Below are 22,616 nucleotides of genomic sequence, written 5' to 3'. Positions count from 1 at the left end.
TTTCTGAAGAAGGGTCTAGGCCCGAAACGTCAGCCTTCCTGCTCCTCTGATGCTGCTTGGCCTGCTGTGTTCATCCAGCTCTACACCTTGTTATCTCAGATTCTCCAGCATCTGCAGTTCCTGCTATCTCTGCTCACAAAGGGAGATTGTCACCTGACTCTGACCTGATGCATCTTAAACTTTGGCGCAAAATTCTTCCATTTCCCTCCGTTTTCTCTTGTCTACTGCCGTTTTAGTTTTTCAAGCATTTTAAAACTTTTATTTCTGATAAAAACGTTACCAGACATTTGACTGTGATAACAGCCTCACCGATCATTGTAACAATGAGAAATTGTCTACAGCTGCACGTCCAATCGATCATGGGTAGCTCAGTGATACAGTAATTATAATGTAGAAAATGTATATTAGCCTATCTTATTTGGGAAATGATGGTGTGATAAAAGTTGTATCACAGTAATTATACTAATTATAGTGCTCACTCGATATTGAAATTAAAAAATCTGTAGCCTAACGTTGGTGTAAATTGTACATAATAGCACGACGAAAAGATTCATTTCCTCATTGTAATATTTATGGACAGGATAATACCTTGGCTCACAATTGCTGATTTGTTATTGTGAAGAACTACGGTCAACTTTTACAGGAGATATACGGAAAATTCCAGATTTTTTTTGCCTAAAATAGGGGTCAACTTTTACATGAGATCGACTTTTACTCGAGTGCATACAGTATCAAAAAAAACATACAATGCCTCCTTGAAGCTGTCTCCACCACATTTCCAGGCAGTGCATTTCATATCCCGTGCAATAAAGGTTTTCATCACATCGTTCTTGCTTTGTTTGCATGTCACTTTAAGCCACACTTAAGCATTTAATAGTACACATAGGATATGGCAGATACCAGGACACAAAAAGCTGCTTTGGAGAGGTACTGCACAGTGAGATGACTTTATTTAAACCATCACAGCCCCTAAGAGTATCCAAGAAAGTTCCATGCGAGCTGGTGTCAGTGCCAAGCAATGAAAGGGAATTTGCAATAGCAGACGGCAAACAATCTAAAATGATACACATCGAAATGAATAATTGCAGTGAAGCTGAAACAAGAAAGGGATCTGTTCTCTAATGAGCTATAAGCCTCTGGCATGCTCGCCAAAGCAATTAGTTTCCTGATGACAACGTTGTGCTTAGACAATTCTGCGCCACAGGCAGTACATTAGTAAAAACATAATGAGCTCAGGTTAGGTACACACCCAAAGATGTACTCATTAAATTAATTTTCATGGTCTTGTAAGTGCTAAGTGTCAGTTTTGGAGAAAGGATTTCAGGCATTGATGTTTCCTCACATGGCAGGCATAGCAGATCACTATCATCGATAATCTACCTCAACCCCAACCTCAGGATCTCACTTCTAAAAGCAGCAGTGCCTTTATCCCATTTCTCACTGGCTATCCTCAGACCTGAGCGAACTCTCCAACTGGTGCCTGAAATAACTCCACAGAGGCCAGCATGCCACCTGCAAATCATCAGTTATTTGCACATGCATAGTACATGGGCTCTAACCAGCCAGCTCAGAGCTAATCTCTCGAGTGAGGAGAATCCTGTTTATATCTGTCAGCCAGGGCTCCTTGATTGGCCCCAGGTTAACAGCCCCAATCAGGGAACTCATACTCAATGTGATCCATCTGGCCAATCTTGTTCCAACCACCACAACACAACATTGGGCACTGCCTTGGAACATTCACTGTCCACAAGGACTGACACAGCTGTTGTAGGAGGCTCTCTGTGCTATTGTTCAGCATGAGGTATTTTAGTTGCAACCGTCGTCTTTGAGGCTCAGGATCTACAGGTTTGCTTTCTAAGTTGGCTTTCTTGTGTGCCAGTCCCAATGAGGGCACAACGAAAAGTTCCCACTTTGTGTCTCTTTATTAGCGATGTGTGCGTACTTCTCCTTACTCCCAGCCTTCCCAGCCTGTAATCCTCCGCTGTGTGGAACTCTTCCTGTGGCCCACTAGGCATTTTAACTTCACTGACAGAATCTCTCCAGCTGAACCCTGACCAAATTATACAACAAGAGGGGAACGCTGGTCCATGGTTTGACAGGGAAATGCAGCAGGAACTATTAACTGTCAATCTTAACTGAAGAAACTCAGACCAAGCAGATAAATGATAATTGGTTAGGGTGTTGCCATGGGACATGTAGAAGGGATTGGCAGTCTCCGTGACCCTTTACTCAATGAAAAAGAGGTAATCAGTGGACAAAAACATTTGCCTACAACTTGGGTATTCACTGAATTCAAACAAAGATCAATACAGAACCATCTACCCCCAAGATTATACTTGTAACAAAGTTCATCACAAATGTGCAACACATCTGTCCAATGCAGTGTTGAGCTCAGGAATCAAGGGCCAAGTTTTTCAAAACAGTCTCATCTGCAGTTTAGTGGTCACACGTTTCAGCCTTTGAATCAAAATGTTATTAATTCAAGCAGCAATCCAAAGGTTTTGACAACAAATGCTTCAACGTTGGGCCCCATCCTCCAACAATCCCTGCTCTGGCTCTCTAGTTTGGATAATTACAGCCCTAATTATAACCTCCCAAATTTCTCACAATTTGGAACCATTCCTAAAAATCACACATCACTCTATTTAAGAAGGTGACAGAGACAAAAACAATTGTAGTCCAGCCTACTTGACATCCCTAATCAGGAAATGGCTAGAGTCTGTAATCAAGGAAATTAAGGCTCGATGTTCTTTCTGGGTTGGGAAGTGGATGGTTTCGGGGTCCCTATCCTACTTTCCTGGCAGTGTGGAGGGAGGGATCCCAGTCCTTTTTCTCTCTGAGGTAGCCTGATAATTGGCTAGAGGATGCAGGCTGTGTGGTCAAATAGCAGCCAGAGGGGCAGAGACAGAGGTGTGGGTGAAAGACCCGATTCCATACAATGTAAAGATGAACAGAACCTGAAACCTGGGGCCAGGCTGCCCCCTCAATGTTACAAATCCAATTTTGAGATCAGCAGGAATAGACCACCCTCCCAGACAAAACGGGCCTGGATGGAACTAGCTGACATGGTGAGCAAATGGGCTGTAGTCTGCAGGACCCAATTCATTTGAGGAAGAAGGTCAATTGGCACGGTGAGGGCAATGCCAAACTCCCAGGAAACCAGTGGCAGGATGGTGAGAATATTCCTGGGAACAGCAGCATGGCGTCTAACATTATTTAAAGCTGCACTAAACCTCATCTTGTCACTTTCCCCATCCACCCATTCCAGAGCCACTCACCCACTATTCACTATATACAGCTTGTGCAGAATGCAGGCCGGTGGGGCGAGAGGTGACGGCCTAGTGGTATTATCTCTAGTAAGTTAAGACCAAGGTAATGTTCTGGGGACCAGCGTTTGAGTCCTGCCATGGCAGATGGTAGAATTTGAATTCAATAAAAATCTGGAATTAGGAGTCTATTGAATCCATTGTTTATTGTCAGGAAAAATCCATCTGGTTCACCAATGCCCTTTAGGGAAGGAAACTACCACCCTCACCTGGTCTGGCCTACATATGACTCCAGACCCACAGCAATGTGGTTGACTCTTAACTGCTCTCTGGGCAGTTAGGGATGGGCAATAAATGCTGCCTAGGCAGTGACACCCTCATCCCATGAATGAATAAAGAAAAACAATGGAATTGATTCCATATTCCTTGGGGAAAAATTAACCTCTCGGCATGTAATAAAAGCTTCCATATAAAATACTATTACTGATACTGAGAAAAAATTTATTCTGTGCAAACTAACCTTGTAATATATAATTCTATTAGCTGTGTCAACAAGCCAGAAACCACATCAAGGGCACAATCTGTTTTCACAACCACTAAAAATTATCACTTACAGGTAGTTCTTCTATAACATGATGGTTGCGCTCTTGTGTGACCTCGCACTATAGAAAATCTCCATAGAAAATTGTATTACAGGGAAATCTATATAGAAAATCGCTATACCTGTACGGCAGAAAGTTTGTGTTATCCAAACAGCGTTCTCTATTCATCAATTGCGTTACAGCCAATTCGTGTTAACGAAACACACATTATAGCACAACTATTCATAGATGAATAGCGCATTAACTGTGCTGAAATGTATTAGCATTTGAAACTTAGTCAACCATTCATTATTGCCACTGTAGACAATATCCTGGGATGGAAAGAGCAGAAGATGCTCAATTCAATTTCAAAGCAGATTCTACATCACTCAATGTATGGGGGCAGTTGATTCGATTCTTTTGTTAAGTGTCAAAAGCATATTCATAAAAAATCCGTAGTTGTTACTTCTTACAAATTATACCAGAAGAGATGATAGTGCAAGTTGACAGGGCATTCTGCATTGTGATCATTTTTCCAATTGGAAAGTACTGTAATGCATGTGAATAACCATACAATGCTGGTCAATATAAAGTTCAACTTACCTTTAAGGTACAGATCTATATGATGAGTCACTGCATTAAAAACATCCACCTTACATTGCAGCACCTAATAGTGACATTTGAAGATGTGAAGACATCTTATGTGTTATTCTTAGAATGTTACCAACTCCTCATCAGATTTTCCTTTTTTATATAAACTCTCAAAACTAACATGGTTTCAAACAGCTTCCATATCCCCCCAAGGAAGAAGGTGTTTGGGGGAAATTCGGATTTCTGTCCCCCCATTTAAAAGGGGAACCTGACATCAGCAGCGGTGTGTTGTATCCTCGAGGATTCTGATCTTTTATCATTCTTGTTGCAGAATTAATTTTGTTCTGAACACCAAACTCAAGCTGAAGAGCAGTTGTGCACCAACAGTAAGACTAAACAAAACATTGACAATATACATTTGAAACAGCTTACCATCAGATGAGGAAAAAATATTAACAGGCCCAGCCACTGACCTGGTAACACAGCAGTCACACACATGACTAGTCATAGCGTCATAGAGTCCTACAGCATGGAAACAGACCCTTTGTTCCTACCAGTACATGCTAACCATGTTCCCAAACTAAATTTGCCTGCATTTCACCCATATCCCTCCAAACCTATCCTATTCATGTACTTACCCAAATGTCTTTTTAATGTTGTAACTGTACCTGCATCCACCACTTCCTCTGGCAGTTCATTCCAGAGATAAATCACTCTCTGTGTAAAAAATTGCCCCTCATGTTCTTTTTGAAACTTTCTCCTCTCACTTTAAAAATATGCACCTAGTTTTGAACTTCCCTACCTAAGGAAAAGATCCTTGCTATCCACCTTATCTGTGTCCCTCATCATTTTATAAATCTCAACAAGGTTACCCCTCAATCTCCTACGGTCCAGTGAAAAACATTCCAACCCATCTGGCATCTCCTTATAATTCAAACTCTCCATACCCGGCAACATCCTGGTAAATCTTTCCTGAACCCTCTCCAAATTAGTTACACCTTTTCAATAGCAAGATGATATAAACTGCACACAGTATTCCAGAAGAGGTCTCACCAATGTCTTGTACAATCTGAACATGACATCTGAACTTCTATACTTAAAGGCCTGAGCAATGAAAGCAAGCGTGCTAAACGCTTTTGTAACTACCCTATCTATACGCGATGCAAATTTCAAAGAATTACATACCTGAACCCCTAGGTCTCTCTGTTCCACAACACTACCCAGGGCTCTACCATTAATTGTGTAAGTCATGCCCTTGTTTGTTTTACCAAAATGCAATACTTTGCATTTATCCAAATTAAACTCCACCTGCCACTCCTCAGCCCATTGACCCATTTGATCAAGATCTCTTTGTAATCTTATATAACTATCTTGGTGGCATTGAACTTGTGACCTCTATGTTTTAGGTACAGCACCATAGTCACCACACTACCATACATGAGAGAGTATTTGTATACTTTTGCATTGTATGTGTTGTTCAGTCATTTGGCAGAAGAAATGAATTGGTAGCAATGGTTCAAGACAAAATCAGGTTGACAGAAATTGTGGAAAGTAGAAGATTTTTTTTCAGCTTATTGAGTGCTTTCTTTGCTTAAACTTGCCGCAAGTTGCGAGGGAAATATCTTGCCATTGACAAACACCATCAGGCAGAGAGAAAGTGGCTCTGTGTACTTGAGCGTGGAGGTCAGAGATGTATTGTGTTCCTGTCAATTGAAGGATAAAATCAACCTAGGAACTGACAAGGAGAGCATTGTAGTGAAGAGAGAATACTAAGCCAGGTGAGAGAAGGACTGTGAGGTAGTTTTAGGGGAAGTGAATGGGAGGATCAGGAAAATAGTTAAGAGGAATGGGGAGGGAAGTTAAAAGCACAAAGGTTCATGACTGGGCTTCAGGAAAGAGCTATGAGCTGCAGGAACTGGCAGAAATGACTTTTGACTGTGAATTGGACCTGGGTAATTGCATAGGCTGGGCTTTCATCTAGTAATTGCCAGTCATGGGGGGATCGACCAGGTCTTTGCATAAGGACTAGTGTGGCAGAATTTAACTGCCAAAATGGCAGAACTGTGATAATTAAATGTAAAGTCTAGAGGGAAAACAACTCCCAAACTAGAAAGAAGCCAGGGAAAACAACTCCCAAACTAGAAAGAAGCCAGGGAAGATAGTATCGGGTCAGAAACGTAGAGGAAAACTGGATTTTTTTTTCCCCCAAGAAAAGATCAAAGGTGGCTATTTCTATTCCGAAACACACCTCAGAACCCAGACCAAAAGAAAAAGGCCCTTGTCTCCATGAGTTTTGCTACAAAGATTACAAAAACTAGCTGTGTATTCCCCTGAATTGAGACATTTAAGGAGTAATTTTCAAGATGTCAGGGGCAACAAATGGGCCAAGTAAGAATAAAACATTTCTGCTGGTGCTGGTGCATAGGACTAAGGGCCACTTCCTAAATCTGAAGATCAGGACATTTAACAGGAACGTTTTACAGACAAATGACAGTACAAGTTTGGACAAATTGCCCACAAGCAGCAAATAATTCTGGATCAGTTCATAATCTTAATACTGAGGGTGGTACACTTTTATTATCAAAGGTATTAAGAGATATGACAGGTATATGGAGCTGGGTATCCAATGTTAGAGGTAACAGGCTCCTGGGACACTAATTCAAAGAGCAACTTCTCTCACTATCCTGGCCAATGCTTACCTTTCAACCAAATAGCATCAAAGCACTTTGCCTGATCATTGACATCCATTCAATTTGTGGCATCTTGCTGTGCTGTGTGACATGGTTGCTGTGTTTCCCACAAGCAAGTAGTAAGTGCTCTTCAGAAGTACTCTAAAGTACATTGGGATGTCATGAGGATGTTAAAGGTGCTAAAAAAATTGCAAGTTCGTTCCTTGAGCAGGAACAAACCAGTTCTCTGAAGAAATTAAATTCAAAAATACTGCGCAAGTCACTGTAAAACAGTACGTAGGACACATCCAGCTTCAGAACAAAGACACTGTTGAGATATATCCACATGAGCATGAAAGCAATTTAAAAAACATTCATTCTACCTGCATAGTACGTGGAGCATGTTATAACTGTCGGAAATGTGAGAGCTCCAAAATCTTTCTCATTGCTCAGGAATCAGGTTAGACTCACCCTAGAAATGTTTCACATTCCTCAAAATCAACACTAGATAAACCATTAGAAAGGATTCGTAATATCCACAGGCAACTGATACATGCATTAGATGCTGCGATTACAGCCCACTTCATCTGACAGAGATACTTATGATGTTTAAAGGAGTTCATAGGGTAAATACAGAGGAAGAAAGTGTTTTCTCAGGCAGAGAAGTCAGAACAAGACAATTTAATCTTAAAATTAGGGTCAGGATAGTTATGAAAGAAATCAAAAGTATTTTCCCTCCATGCAGAGCATAACAGAAATGTGAGAAATGTACCAAAGAATAAAAAAGCTTACTGAAATTGCATATAGCACTTGGTGAAGCCACACCTTGTGTTGCTTTGATCCCCTTATTTAAAAGAACTATTTGCTTAAGAATGGGAACAACAAAACTTTTTTTTTCAATAAGGTGTGGAGCTGAATGAACACAGCAGGCCAGGCAGCATCAGGGGAGCAGGAAAGTTGACGTTTCGGGTCTGGACCTTTCTTCAGAAAATCTGAGGAAGGGTCCAGACCCGAAATGTCAGCTTTCCTGCTCCTCTGATGCTGCTTGGCCTGCTGTGTTCATCCAGCTCTACACCTTGTTATCTCAGACTCCAGCATCGGCAGTTCCTACTATCTCCAAAACCCTTTTTTTAATTTGTTTGTGGAACACGAGCGTCGCTGGCTGTCCAATATTTATTACCCGTTCCTAATTGCCCTTGAGGCGGTGGTGGTGAGCTGTCACCTTGAACCACTGCAGTCCAAGCACTGTAGGTAAACACTCAATGCACTAGAGAGGGAATTCCAGGATTTTGACCCAGCGACACTGGAGGAGCAGCAATATATTTCCAAGTCAGGATTGTGATTGGCCTGGAAGGGAACTTGCAGGGGGTGATGTTCCCATGTATTTGCTGCTCTTGACCTTCTAGATGGAAGTGGTGATGTGTGTGAATAATGCTTTCCAAGGATATTTAGTGAATTTCTGCAGTGCATCTTCTAGATAGTACACATTATTGAAAAGGAGCATCAATGGTGGAGGGAGTGGATATTTGTGGATGTGGTGCCAGTCATGTGGGCTGCTTTGTCCTGGACGGTGTCAAGCTTCTTGAGTGCTATTGGAGCTGCACTCTTCAAGATAAATGAGGAGTATTCCATCACACTCCTGACTTGTGCTTTGATAGGCAGGCTTTGTAGGGTCAGGAGATGAGATACTCACTGCAAGATTCCTAGCCTCTGACTTGTTCTCGTAACCACTGTATTTATATGGCAAGTCCAGTGAGTTTCTGGTCAATGTAACCCCAAGGACGTTGATAATGGGGGATTTATTGATGTCAAAAGGTGCTGGTTAGATTATCTCTTATTGGTGAAGGTCATTGCCTGGCATTTGTGTGGCGTGAACATTACTTGTCACTTGTTAGCCCAAGCCTGGATAATGTCCAGGTCTTGTTGCACTTGAACATGTACTTCTTCAGTATCTGAGGAACTGTGAATGGTGCTGAACATTGTACAATCATTGGTGAATATCCCCACTTCTGATCCTATGATGGAGGGAGCAGCTGGAGATGGTTGCGCCGAGGACACTGCTCTGAGGAACTCCTGCAGAGATGTCCTGGAGCTGAGATGACTGACCTCAAACAAACACAACCATCTTCCTATGTGCCAGGTATGACTCCGTGTGGAGAGTTATGCCCCCGATACCCATTGATTCTATGTTTTGACAGAGCTCCTTGATGTCACACTTGGTCAAATGTGACCTTGATGTCAAGGGCAGTTACTGTCCCCTCACCTCTGGAATTCAGCTCTTTTGTCCGTGTTTGAATCAAGGCTATGATAAGGTCAGGACCTGTGTGGCCTTGGAGGAACTATGATATTGTTGCCATCACAGTGATGTGGTTGAAGGTGGGTCTCAACTAGCAACTTAACATTCTGGTGTATAGGATCTTTGGGCAGGACAGAGGAGGGTGCAAAGGTGGAGTTAGTGCTGCATTATTGGCGGGGTAGTCACTTACTGCAGTAAGGAGAGATAATCATCTGGAAGGGTCATCAAATAAGGCTGTGTAGATAGAATTTAGGAATAAAAAGTGGGCAGTCACACTGTTAGGAGTGCATTCATGAAACCCCTACAGTGCAGATAAAGGCCATTCAGCCCATCGAGTCTGCACCAACCCTCCAAAGAGCATCGCACCCTATCCCTGTGACCCCACATTTACCACAGTTAACCCATCTCGCCTGCACATTATGGGGCAATTTAGCATGGCCAATCCACCCAACCTGCACGTATTTGGACTGTGGGAGGAAACCAGGGCACTCAGAGGAAATCCATACTGACATGGGGAGAGCATGAAAACTCCACACAGACAGTTGCCCGAGGCTGAAATCAAACCTGGGTTGCTGGTGCTGTGAGGCATCAGTGCTAATCACTGAGCCAGCATTCTGCCCTTAAACCCAACATTCCAGCTGGGACATGAACCCACAATCCCTGGCTTAGGAGGCCAGGGTCTTATCCATTAGTTATAGGGCCCAAGATAGGCAACTGGGAAGGAGATGTGTAGACAATTCACTGAGGTAAAAACAATATCAGGGCAAATATATTAAGGGAATTCAACTACCCCAATATTAATTCTGGTAATCATACTACAAAGGGTTCAGGAAAGCTTCATATATCAACATAGAGAAGATCCTTAAAGGCACAATGCAGTACTGGACCTAATTTTGGGGATTGAAGCCAGACCAGTGTTGAGGTGGCAGTGGGGAAGCATTTTAGGTGATAGCGTCCGCAATACCATAAGTTTTAAGTTTGTTATGGAAAAAGAGAAAGATAGTCTGCAATAAAAAGCGTTTTAGATTGGGATAAGATTGATTTCATAAGGCAGGATCTGGATAAAGTAAACTGGGCACAGTTACTTGATGGTAATTCTGCAGCAGAACAGTGGGAGGTGTTCAAAAAGGTACTGGGGGCATATAGGCCCAAAATGTTCCTGTTAGGGTGGAATGTAGAAGCAACAAGCTCAGAGGCCCTGGCTGTAGGAATATTCAGGACTGGATAAAAAGGAAAAAAGGCACATAACAGGTACAAAGGGAGCAAAACAATGCAGGCCCTAGAAGAGGATAAAAAATGCTGGTGGGAAAGCAAACAGGAAGCATGAGAAAACACTGGCCGGCAAGATTAGGGAGAATCCCAAGATGTTCCACAAGTATATCAAGGGGAAGAGAATAAATGGGGAAAGACAAGGGCCTATCAGGGACCGAGGGAGCACTGTGTGCAGGAAGCCGGAAGACATTGGTAGAGTCATAGTTATAGAGTCATACAGCATGGAAACAGAGCCTTCGGTCCAAGTTGTACACGCCAACCAGATATCCCAATCTGACCTCCTCCCATTTGCCAGCATTTGGCCCATATCCCTCTAAACCATTCCTATTCACGTACCCATCCAGATTCCTTTCAAATGTTGTCATCCAACAGCCTCCACCACTTCCGCTGGCAGCTCGTTCTATACACGCAACATTCTCTGCAAGAAAGAGTTACCCCTCAGGTCTTTTTTAAATCTTTCCTGTCTCACCTGAAACATATACCTTCAAGTTTTGGACTCACCTAGCCTGGGGAAGAATTAATGTGTACAGCATTGGTGCCCTTATTTAAGGAAGGATGTAAACATATTCGAAGCAGTTTGATGCAAGGGTCGAATTTGTGAACGTGGTGTGATTTGATTCAGCTGCCATCTTCTAAAGGCAGAGCAGGTTCGAAGGGCTGAGCAGCCGGCTCTTACTCCTAATTTCGAGACAGTGATGTTACTGATTTGAGGATGATGTTCACGCTCCCTCCCCCCTCCACCAGTCCCCACTCCGTAGTGCTGGCTGTTCGGGATGAACATTTATTCAGCCCCTGGGGTGGGCCCTCTCGGCAGTCTTGGGTTCTCTTTGGCTGTTCCTCTCTCCCTCTCCATTTTGGTTTTCTCTATCTGCCAGTGCAATGGGGATCCCCCTCCCTCCATGGGAGCTACTCTATAAACTGGTTCTTACTCTCTCAATATCCCAGTTATTCCCCATCTCTCTAATTAATTTTTCCCTCTCTCATTTTTTTCCTGGTTCTTTCTGTGCTCGTGCTTTTTTGTCACTTTCTATCCCAGTTTATTCCTTTCGATAGATCTGAATCTCTCAAACCTGTTTTCCCTCTCTCTATGCTGCAGTCTTCTCCACATCTAAATCTCTGAATCCCCCAAGCCAAAGTTTTTTCTCTCTTAATTCACTCTCTATCCCAGGTTTCCTCAATCGCTCTCTTGGTGTCCTAGGGTTTTTCCCTCACTCTGTCCTGGGTTTTCTCTCTCACCTTCCCTGGCTCTCCCTCTATCTTTCTCTCTCTTGCCTCCAGAATTTCTTTACCTGGGGTTCTCTCTCTATTTGTCTATTCAGCTTTTTAAAAAATCTCTATCCTACATTTTCTGTTTCAAATTCAGGATAAATTCTCCCTTTCTCTCTATTCAGGATTCTCTATTGCAGATTCTTCCTCACTCCATCTTCAGAATCTCTTTCTCTCTCTCTATTCAGTACTATCTGTCTATTTCTATTTAATATTATCTCCCTCTCCCTCCACGTTTCTCTCTTTAGCCGATGTAATTGCTCTCTCTGTCTATTCAGAATTTTCTTCCCCACTCACTTTATTCCCTATTGCTATCGCTCTCCCTCTCTATTATCTCTCTCACTTTATTCATTGTTATTACCATGTCTCTCTCCTCTCTTCTCTAATGTCCCTCTATTATTATTGTCTATAATATCTCTCCCCTCTATTATTTTCATTACTATCATCTCTCTCTCTCTAAATGACCATATTAACTCTATTACTATGATCTCCCTCTCTCACTCTATTATCTGTACTTGCATATCTCTCCCCCTCTATTATTTGTCACTCTGATTTCTCTCTCTCTCCCCCTATTATCTCTATGACTATGATTTCTCACTCCATATCTATTATCTCTATTACTATATCTCTCGACTATTGTCTTTCCCTCACACTCTATTAGTTATCTCTTTATTGTTATTATAATTTCTCTCCCTCTATTATTTTGATCTATCTTTCTCACTCCACTGCCATATTCTTGCCACTGCTCCACATATGCATTAAAAGAGCACTTTTCATCTGTCTTTAGGATTAGACAGGGTAATCTCTCAATGATCAAGGACCCCAGAACCAGGGGTCACATCTAAGTGTATAGGGTAGGCCATTTAGGTCCGAGATGGGATGAGATTTCTTCAGCGAGAAAGTGCTGAGTGCGTGGAATTCTCTGCCACAGAAAGTGGTAGAAAGCCAAATATTTTCAAGTAGTTAAATGTAGTCCTTAGGGCTTAAGAGATCATCATGAGTTGAAAATGGGAACAGGATACTAAGACAGATTTTGCTGATTCGGTGCTGAAAGGTATGGAGAACATTTCTGTAAGCCTTGTGCTATCATAACTTGCCATCCTGCAGACAGTATGAAATAAACTTCTTATGTCAACATAGCTAATCTCAATTGACTCTTTTTAGATTCTTCTTTACAGATTCTCAACTAGTCTAGGAATTCTATGAAATAGTCTACTGGTAGCCCCTTCATCAGTTGCTCAGTTTCCCAAATATCTTTGACTTGTCATTCCCTGTCTGACTGTTCCTTGACATGTTGGTTCCTGATCTTAACCACTTTGACTACTACCATTTGAAAATAATTCACAGCAACATACACACGAATGCTTGAAAGTGAAAAGTCTTGGTTGTGGAGTATATATTTTATGTGTACCTCGCCTTTAAGAGAGTGAACCTTTAAGGACTCCATGCATTGTATACACACAATGCTGTAACTCTTCCTGGCTGTTAGTCTGCTGAAAGTTTACATGCTGCACACAGAAATCGGGCTGCTGTAATGTTGATTTCATAACATGGAATGTGTTCTACTATTTTAAATAAAATAATCCACAGAGTTAAACAAAGTCATAATTTATTAAACAATTATCATTAAATGACATGAAGGGCGATGGAAAATATGCTGGTAAGGCACATAGTACTTGAACAGTGAGCAAGTTAAGCTAATGATGAACCATATCGTTGACAGAACCAAATTGTGCTAATGTAGATGAGACAAGTTTTGTTTGTTTCTACAAGTTTTGTTTGTTAAAACACAGCTTGCTGGTAAGCAGGTAATATCCCTGTTGAAAGGTCAGTGTAACTCACTTGAGAAAGATCAGGCTGTACTGGATTGATGGGAAGGTCAAGGGCACATTTTCAGAATTTCCACAAAATTCAAGATTAAATTGGGACACTGCAGACCTCCTAAAAGAATTTATAACATATAAACAGTTCTCAGAGATATGACTTCTGCATTCAGGTGGGCCTAATGGAGAAACGCAAGCAAGATTTGCTTGGCAATTGGGAATGCAAGTTAGCACTGACTTTAACATGTGAGAATTAGCTAAAAGGCCCCCAGAAGATATGAGCCACATAAGAACGATTCAGAGTCACGTTAGTTTTACCCACTCATCAATTAGAATTCATGATATTTTGCCAGAAGCCTATAGAATCTATTGAATGCTTCATGAGCAGATGCAGAGAAAGGCACATAATGTGACTTTTCAAATGGGGAGCTAGCAAACAAAATTATTGAGTTAATGATCACATCCACTCCATGAAAGCTTGAAAAAGATCTGCTCATCAAACAGCTGCTGAAAGAAGTGATCCTCACAGATCTATCAATCTCACAGGTCCAAATTATAACTCAATGGTTGAAATAATCAGTACAACACTCAAACATAACTGGAATGTGTGATCCTTGTGCATGTACCAGGAAAATGCCCAGCTTTCAATTTTTTCAGGCATGTTGCAGAAAAGGCCATGGACAGAGGCAGTATGCTTGAGCAACATCTGACGCAACTACAGAGCCATGCACTGACCCAAACCTTGCAAAAGGAGTGTCTTCAAACTACAATAAAGGCCATCTGGTGTACTGCCTGAGGTGTTTTACATGAATAGATCAGAAGACCAGAAACAATGCTACTGTGTGCTGCTTCATGGGAAATTGTTTTCTGTGCTTGTATGGCCAATATATAGGACTTGCACCTTTCTCACAACTTTGTGGATATATCCCACTAATTGTGGCCTCAATAAACATTTCCCATTTGCTTAATGGCTTTACAAACACACCCAGCTCTTCATAGCTCCATAAGATGAATCCTGTTCTTTTAAAGGATTTTCCTAGATGATTAACGCTGTCTGCAGTAGTACTAATAACCCCCATTGATTCATGTTTTGTTAGCAGATGAATCCTGCTGTCTGTGGTTCAAATAAATGCTTCTTGCCTTCACTGCAGTTTAAATAATGGATCTCTTGCCTTTTCTGTAGTTGAACAGTCTTCTAAATTTCTGTTTCTGTTAGACAATTACTATTTGTACTTTTGATTTACCCCTTTATCAATTTAATTCTGGTTTCATGACATTCCTAGGTCAGTGACATCATTTTAAGTTGCTTCTGTGGACCTCCAATTCCCTCACTGTAGTCATGCCTCATGGTACCAACTCGCTGTTCAAGATGCTTATATGTCCAGTAGATTTTACAATTTAATCATTTTAATATCAAATTCTCATAATATTCAATTCAGAGGTCTAGAGGGGAATAAAGAACTATGGAGATTGTACACGAGAGTATAGTTGAAGTACAATACCAGCCATCTTGCTGAATGGCAGAGCAGACCCAAGTGGTTGAACTTCCTAATCCTTCTCCTACTTCCTATGCATTCATGTAAAAGGTTGTGAATGATGGGGGCACTTGATACTTTCAAGACTGAGATCACTAAGATTTTTGGGGAGTAAGCGCATCAAGGAATAAATATTTAATTAACATACAGCCATGATATAACTGAATGGCTATTTCCACAACTGAAGGTGACCAACTTCACTTGTTAATCTTGTTCTTAGCTTCCTTGGAGACTCTGCAAATTTCCTTTAAAAAGATTTTAGAACTAGTGTAGAAAATGTGAGGGAAGTTTTATAAAATTTTTGCTTTAATGTGAGGAATCCCTTTTGAAGAGTGCATACAGACAGCTGCTCCCTTTACAATTCCTCCTCGCCTTAAGAACGTACCGCATAGTAGAAACTCTAAAAGATCATTAAACTTTCCATCTTCCTATCAACCTAACAGCATCAGGCGCCAGAGACAAATTCAAACCCAGGACCAAATATGAAAAGGGCAGTATCCAATCTACTGAACCAACAGTTCTAAAAAGTTAGAGTTCAATATGAGGGGAAGGAGGAATTCTACATAAGCTTTCCTTCCCTGAATATTCTGAAGGAGATACCATCCTACATAAATGCATTCGCTCAACACTTCAATAATAGTCATGAAGGTGTGATCTGTTGTTCAAAATTGAAAAGATATGGGCCAAGCCCCACCCTGGAGACTCTGAACTAATACCTTAGTGCAGTGTTGAGGGAGTATCACACTGTCAGAGGCATTGTTCATTATATCATAGATTAAATAAATATCCTGTGTGCAGGGGTGTTCCATCAATACATCTATGCCTTAAACTGAAATCACTAAAACAACAGATTAACTAGTCATTATTACACTGCTACCTGTAAGTCTTTGTTTTGTACAAGTTTGATGCTGTGTGCCCTACATCACAACTCTTCAAAACACAATCTTTGACTATAAAGTACTTGGGGACATTGGCGGGCCATGTAAGGTCCTACATCAATGCAAAGCTCTCATTTCATAAAGGGTTTACTACATTGTATCAGCTTGGAGCACAATGCATATCAATTATGAGATTAGATATATCATGGTGCATTATTAAAATCTATTCAGTATTTGTCTAATTTGTGACTTGCATCATACATCCAACCACTATCCCATGTTGTAAAGGTAACAGCATTGGTTCAATTCCTGTAGTGGCTGAGGTTACCATAAATGAGTCTCCCTCAACCTTTTCCCTCGCCGAAGGCACGGTGGCCCTCAGGATAAACCACCATCAGTCACCTCTCTGTCAGAGAGCAGCCCTCTGGTCTGGTAAGACTGTGGCAGCTTTAATTTAACTTTATCCCATGTTAGAATAGAAAATGAAACAGTGTTCACATAAAGAAATTTTTTATTCATTATTCCAAAATGTTCCTTACATTTTTAAAAAAAGATTTATTAACAAATCCAGGACAGGAGGAGTCAGCTAACTGATCCCTCCTCCTCACAAACAGTATCGGCACACAGGCCCTGTGTCTAGTTAGCAAAACTCACAACCTAGTGAACTTTATGAATAAAACAAAGCAGGACGGTAAACAGGGCAAGTGTCAACTTCATTTAAAAATGTGCGAGGGTCACAGTATATAGAGACAAAGTAAGACAGTTAGAGAAAAGAAAAATGCTGGAAATCTAAAATCAAAGTATTTAATGGATCAGACACCAGGAAAAAAGGAGTCACGCCTGAAACATTAGACTGCCCTTTCCCTTAAGGCATTAGCCATTCCTGCAGCATCTCACATTTAACTTTTTTTTGTCAGGTAGTGGAGCAGGTTACCATCTAATCCTGAAAGATTCCCTTCTGCAGAAGGGGAAGACGTAAACTTACAAGACCCGGACTCAATAAACTGAGCTCTCACAAACTCTACAAAACAGACTGCACACACAGAAATACATCTACAAAGACAAACAGAAAATTAGAAAAACACAGACCGAACATAGAATTATTTAAACATTTGATGGCTAGTTATTTTCTGTGAGCTATATACTTCACATCAAAAGGAAACATCAAGATCGCACAGGATCAGGCAGAATCAGTTTAACTAAAGAAGAGATTTAAACTGCAAAAGCATGATTCCTTGAACCAAAAAACATCGGTTATATCTTTCACTTACCAGAAAGCAACAAATTAAATCAGGCTCCATTCACAATCAACCAACTGAGGAGATCCAATTTTTATTCTTTCCCATGCTCCCAAACGTTTATAATTTATGGTATTTAGGGACAAGTGCTTCAATTCTAAATTGTGAAGCCCTACTTTTTATTAAAGGATCTCTACCCAGTTCACTACAAAAGTTATGTGACGCTATGCTCGACATTGTTCATTGCATGTGGAACATGCAACTGGCTGCAGGCATTCGCAGATTCTACTTGGGGCAATGCTGCGGCCTTCTACTGGCTTTACTATAATCTTCTACTAAGCAGAAGAGGATATTGGGGTCAAAAAGCAGCCTGGACAATGAGCTTGCGGTTCCAAAACAAGAACAGAAGCGGCAATGCCCATTTCCCCAACTCATCCAAACCTGCTTCAAACCACACAAAAAAAATATAATCTGGAGGTGGGTTGGGGAAACAGAGCAAAAGAGAAAAAAGTACTGCTAGTGTTAATTTGTGAACCTGATCATCGTTGAATCCTTCTGGCCCCTTAAATCTAATTTATTTCTGAAAATGTGTAAGATTTTGATTTACCACAGTGTAAATTTGTGGTAAATTGCAGACTGTAACAGTAGAGTACAAAGTCTACAACATATAGACCAGTAATCCCATGCAAGATGAATGCTTTGTTAAAATTACAGAGATTGTGTGTTATTTGGGCACCCAATATACTAGTTACAAAATTGGCAAGTTTTTCCACAAATCATGATGGGAGACTGGATCATTGATAATTAGACAGTGCCACATCCACAACAATCATTTCACAGATGATTTGAAAAGTCATATTATTCAATCTTTACAAGGTTCAAATTTGAACAGTCGAACTAGACACCAAATCTACGATTGTTCACCCTACCAGTAGAACTGCTCCTAGAGAGCCTGACTGAAAGTCATAAATTCCCAACCACGCCATTCCTTCACTAATCCCTGCATTTCTAATCAAACACTCAAAATTTGCAGTCGGGTGTGCTGTGCGTATAACACTGGTATTAAAAGTGAAACCCAATCAAAACAGTCTGACGGCTTTTCCAACCTACAGGTGTTGTAATACACCATCCCGTCTCATGTGCAAAGCACACCCTGACTGCGCTTTGAAACTCGATTTGAAAAAAAAGGGCATTTCCTGAGTGTTTCGGAAAGCCAATTGGTCCACAGGTTGGGAGATGTTGCAATATTTGGTCGAACCACCCTGGGAACATTCCACTGTTCCTTTCATTCTCATCTTTCAGTGGATACCAATCACAAATAATTTCAAAGGCCATACTGCATCTGTGGATACCCTGATGGTCCACATGGTTAGATGATCAGACGAATTTCATCCAGTGTCACATAATTGGAGTCCTACAAATTTCAGAAGCTCATCCAAACTTCTAAAAGAAAATGCAAATGAATTAAGCACCTAACACATTCCAACAAAGACTCAAACAATGAATCCGTCACAGAGTCACCGGGAAAGAAGCAGCCGATTTGACTGAGTTGGGTTAATCTGCTCAGAATTTTAAAGGATTAAAAAAATAAAAATCGGCATTTTGGTTGATGATCCATTGCTTGAAGTATCTCCCATAACTATATTGGGGGAGTAACTTTTAACACTTAAAACATACAGACAAGTTCACAGTGTCTGTAAACTGGGTGAGAAAAGGTATCCCCAGCTGTTATCCCAGACAGTTCCTTCTAGCAGCCTTATCCCAGCAGAGATACGATGCAATGCAAGGGCTCAAAAGAAAGATCAGGTTACAGGTAGGAGGATCTTCTGAGAGTAGATGATGTCACTCAACTTGTGCCTGATGCCCACAAAGTGCCTTTTGAATTCGAGACCATCTCCCTGCAAGGAAGAAATAAATAAATATTAGTGCAAGTTCATGGATTGGGAAGCATTTCTAGAAAGAACCAAAATGCAAATTATTAGAGCAGTTACTTTTATCCTCTCAATGTTTCCCAAGAATTTTATGTCCCTATTTTGGATGGAGGGGTATGCGTCACTTTATAGAAGTGACTCATCAAATATATAAAATAGATGAAAGGCATTCCACCCCTCAAGTCTGTTCCACGATTCAATAAAGTCGTGGCTGATGTGTTTGTTTCGAATATCTCACACTCATCAGTGCCCTTCAACCTTAGATTCTCATAAAGCAAGGGAATCAAACTCCAATCATACCCCCAGACAACGGAATCACCAGACGTTGAGAGGGTGCCGCACAATGTTGCACGCAAAGCTACTAATCATACTGTTTCCAGTATTACTTGGTATGGGTGTTGGGGGTCTGACTGTACTGGGTTCATCTACTTCAGCAACCAAGATCTTAAAAGCCAGCAGTTCAAATCGGGGTCACGGATATACCAGGCTGAGCAAACTTAAGTCTGTACCAAATCCTAGCTAAAGAATGCCTAGAGTTTGTCTCACCAGCAACATGCATTTATATAATTTAGCAAATGTGGCATGAGTTGCACAAGAAAATATTTGGACAATTGGGCAAAAACTTGATAAGAGAGGTAGATTTTGAGGAACACTTTAGAGGAAAAAGGAGCTAGGAGAGTACTCTAGAGTTTATGGCATTCCCAACTGAAAGCATGAGCTTCAATGGTGAGCTAAAATTTTAAAATTGGAGGAGAAGCGATATTTCCGTGTTGTAAGGTTTGGGAGGTTGTAAGGACGAACAAGAGCACAGAGAGACTGGATTACAAGAACATGAATTGAAGTTTTGACGGGCCAGGACATAATGAACGTCAGCGTACACAACTTACAAAGCAGTTGGCAGACAGCTGGAAGAGTCTATGGTGGGTAGAAACTAGTCTGACCAGCAGCATATTGGAACAATCAAGTCTACAGCTAAGAAAGGATGAGGCTTGCAGGAGCAGTTGAGCAGCAGTAGTACATTTGGGGGTTTGTTAAGGATGTGAAGGTAGGTGGTTTTAGTGATAGTGCCCATATATGGACAGAACCTCATCATGTGTGTTAAATACAACTTCAGGATTGCAAATAATTTGGCTCTGCATCAGGGAGCTGACAAGGAGGGGAACACAGATTTAGGCAGATTTGCACTGCTTCTCAGTGACCCCTACTGGAAAAAGCTATTCAGTGATAACAGTGGAGCTCCTTTGGCTTTGAGTTTTGGGTGCTGCAGCAAACAAAATCTTAAATTAAGGATGATCACTTTGGTGAGGCGCTCCAATATTGCCTGTGCAAACAAATCCCAGCATATCAGGAATTTAAAAGAGTTTTCAAAACAAAATGAAGCAAAACATTTTCTTCCCCCATAATATATTCATCCAAGGCCTGCAGTAACAGTAAGATGTAGGGGTTTTGGACATGAAGCCAACTGGCCTTTCACTTGGAGCCTCTTGAATCAGTCTGAATCTCAGACATAAATCTACAGATGGATCTGGGCCAATTCAGAGTTCAAAAGTTTATGTAGTCTAGTTTACAAAGCAGACATCAATTCACAATTGACATGCAGAGCCATTCGGGACACTAACACTCCTTCCTTTTCTAGCTATTATCAGCTAACTGCCCTTATTATTGATGCCAAATCTACTCAGTTACATTGTGGACCTGACATTGCAATAGGAAAAATAACAGCACACACAAAAGATTCATGAGCACGCAGTCATTCCAAAGTGGTGACAATAATTTTAAGGCAATGCTTCATGGATGTGTCAGAATCTTCCCAGATGTACAGGAAGAAGGATCTGTGCACCACACAAAACAGAAAATACAGTGGTGGGCTAACAGTCCAAAGCACCGAGTGTTATTGCTAACACAGTTTGTGTCTCAGACTCCAACAGCACTGTCTGCCAGACGTACCAGGCAAAACTTCAGAAGGTGATATAGCAAGAACTGCAGATGCTGGAGTCAGAGATAACAAAGTGTGGAGCTGGAGGAACACAGCAGGCCAAGCAGCATCAGAGGAACAGAAAAGCTGACATTTTGGTTTGGGATCTTTCTTCAGAAATGGAGGGGAACTCAGAAATAAATAGAGGAGGGGTGGGGCTGGGGAAGGTAGGTGGGATGGTGATAGGTGAGTGCAGGTAGGCAGTGGTGGGGATTGGTCAGTGAGGTAGGAGTGGCGGATAGGTGGGAGAGAAGATGGACAGGTTGTATCAGGTCAAGGAGGCGGGGATGAGAGGGAGGGTCGGACATGGGATGAGGCCAGGGATGAGGAGATTTAGAAACTGATAAAATCCACATTTAGGCCATCGGAGGCCCAGGATGGACATGTCACCCAGGGAGTGGGAGGGGGGAGTTAAAATGTTTCGCGACCAGAAGGTGTTGTAGTTTGTCACGTAGAGAGTGCAGATACTCTATAAAATGGTCACAGTGTCTCCACTTGATCTCACCGATGTAGAGGCCACATCGGGTGCAGTAGTCACTACATGTCCATCCTGGGCCTCCTCCAGTGTCACAATGATGTCACCCGGAAACTAGAGGAGCAGCACCTCATATTCCGCCTCGGGAGCCTACAGCCCAATGGCCTAAACGTAAATTTTACCAGTTTCAAAGTCTCCCCAACCCTGGCCTCATCCCATGACCAACCCTCCCTCTCATCCCTGCCTCCTTGACCTGGCACAACCTGTCCATCCTACCTACCTTCCCCAGACCCACCCCTCCTCTCTCTATTTATTTCTGAGCTCCCCTCCCCTTCTCCATTTCAGAAGAAGGGTCCCGAACCGAAATGTCAGCTTTCCTGTTCCTCTGATGCTGCCTGACCTGCTGTGTTCCTCCAGCTTCGTACTTTGTTAAAACTTCAGGAGGATTGCCTTCAACAGAAAGAGTACTGGGTGACTGTATTACATTCCCCTTGGTTTTGAAAGTAAACTTGTACAAAGCAAAAATTAAGTAAATTTGTTCATTCTTCTAACTACTGTTCCAAAGCTTATAACACTCTGCTCAAAATCAGAATTCTACCAACTGGGGACACAAATACCTGCTCTTCACTTTCCCCAGTCTTAAGTAAACTTGATAATCAGGGCTCACTGCATTATATATTTTTCTTGCCAGTCATTTGTTGAACTAAATTGATTGAAAATCAGGATGAATACAAATTAAAACAGCAACAGTTAAAACTGGGGAGAACTGAACTTGACATTTAGATGCACCGACATTTGGCCTTTTACTGGTTGCACAGCT

The 22,616-nt window shown here is 41.5% G+C and overlaps 1 protein-coding gene across 3 annotated transcripts in view; it reads right to left on the bottom strand.

Moving 5' to 3' along the window:
* Positions 1-16,670: 16,670 nt before the first annotated feature.
* The window catches only part of chek1 (checkpoint kinase 1), a 47,541-nt gene continuing 41,595 nt past the window's right edge, over positions 16,671-22,616 (bottom strand). For 2 of the 3 annotated variants that reach the window (XM_048615675.1, XM_048615674.1), the window contains one exon: positions 16,700-19,313. In XM_048615675.1, coding sequence (XP_048471632.1) covers positions 19,218-19,313 — 96 coding nt within the window. In that variant the 3' untranslated portion in view covers positions 16,700-19,217. Of the gene's footprint in view, positions 19,314-22,616 lie in introns of all 3 variants that reach the window. The other variant, XM_048615673.1, reaches the window with a different exon arrangement.

Source organism: Rhincodon typus, chromosome 32 (genome assembly GCF_021869965.1).
Source record: "Rhincodon typus isolate 14 chromosome 32, sRhiTyp1.1, whole genome shotgun sequence".
Classification (NCBI taxonomy): domain Eukaryota; kingdom Metazoa; phylum Chordata; class Chondrichthyes; order Orectolobiformes; family Rhincodontidae; genus Rhincodon; species Rhincodon typus.
This window is presented reverse-complemented; position numbering and strand designations above follow the sequence as displayed.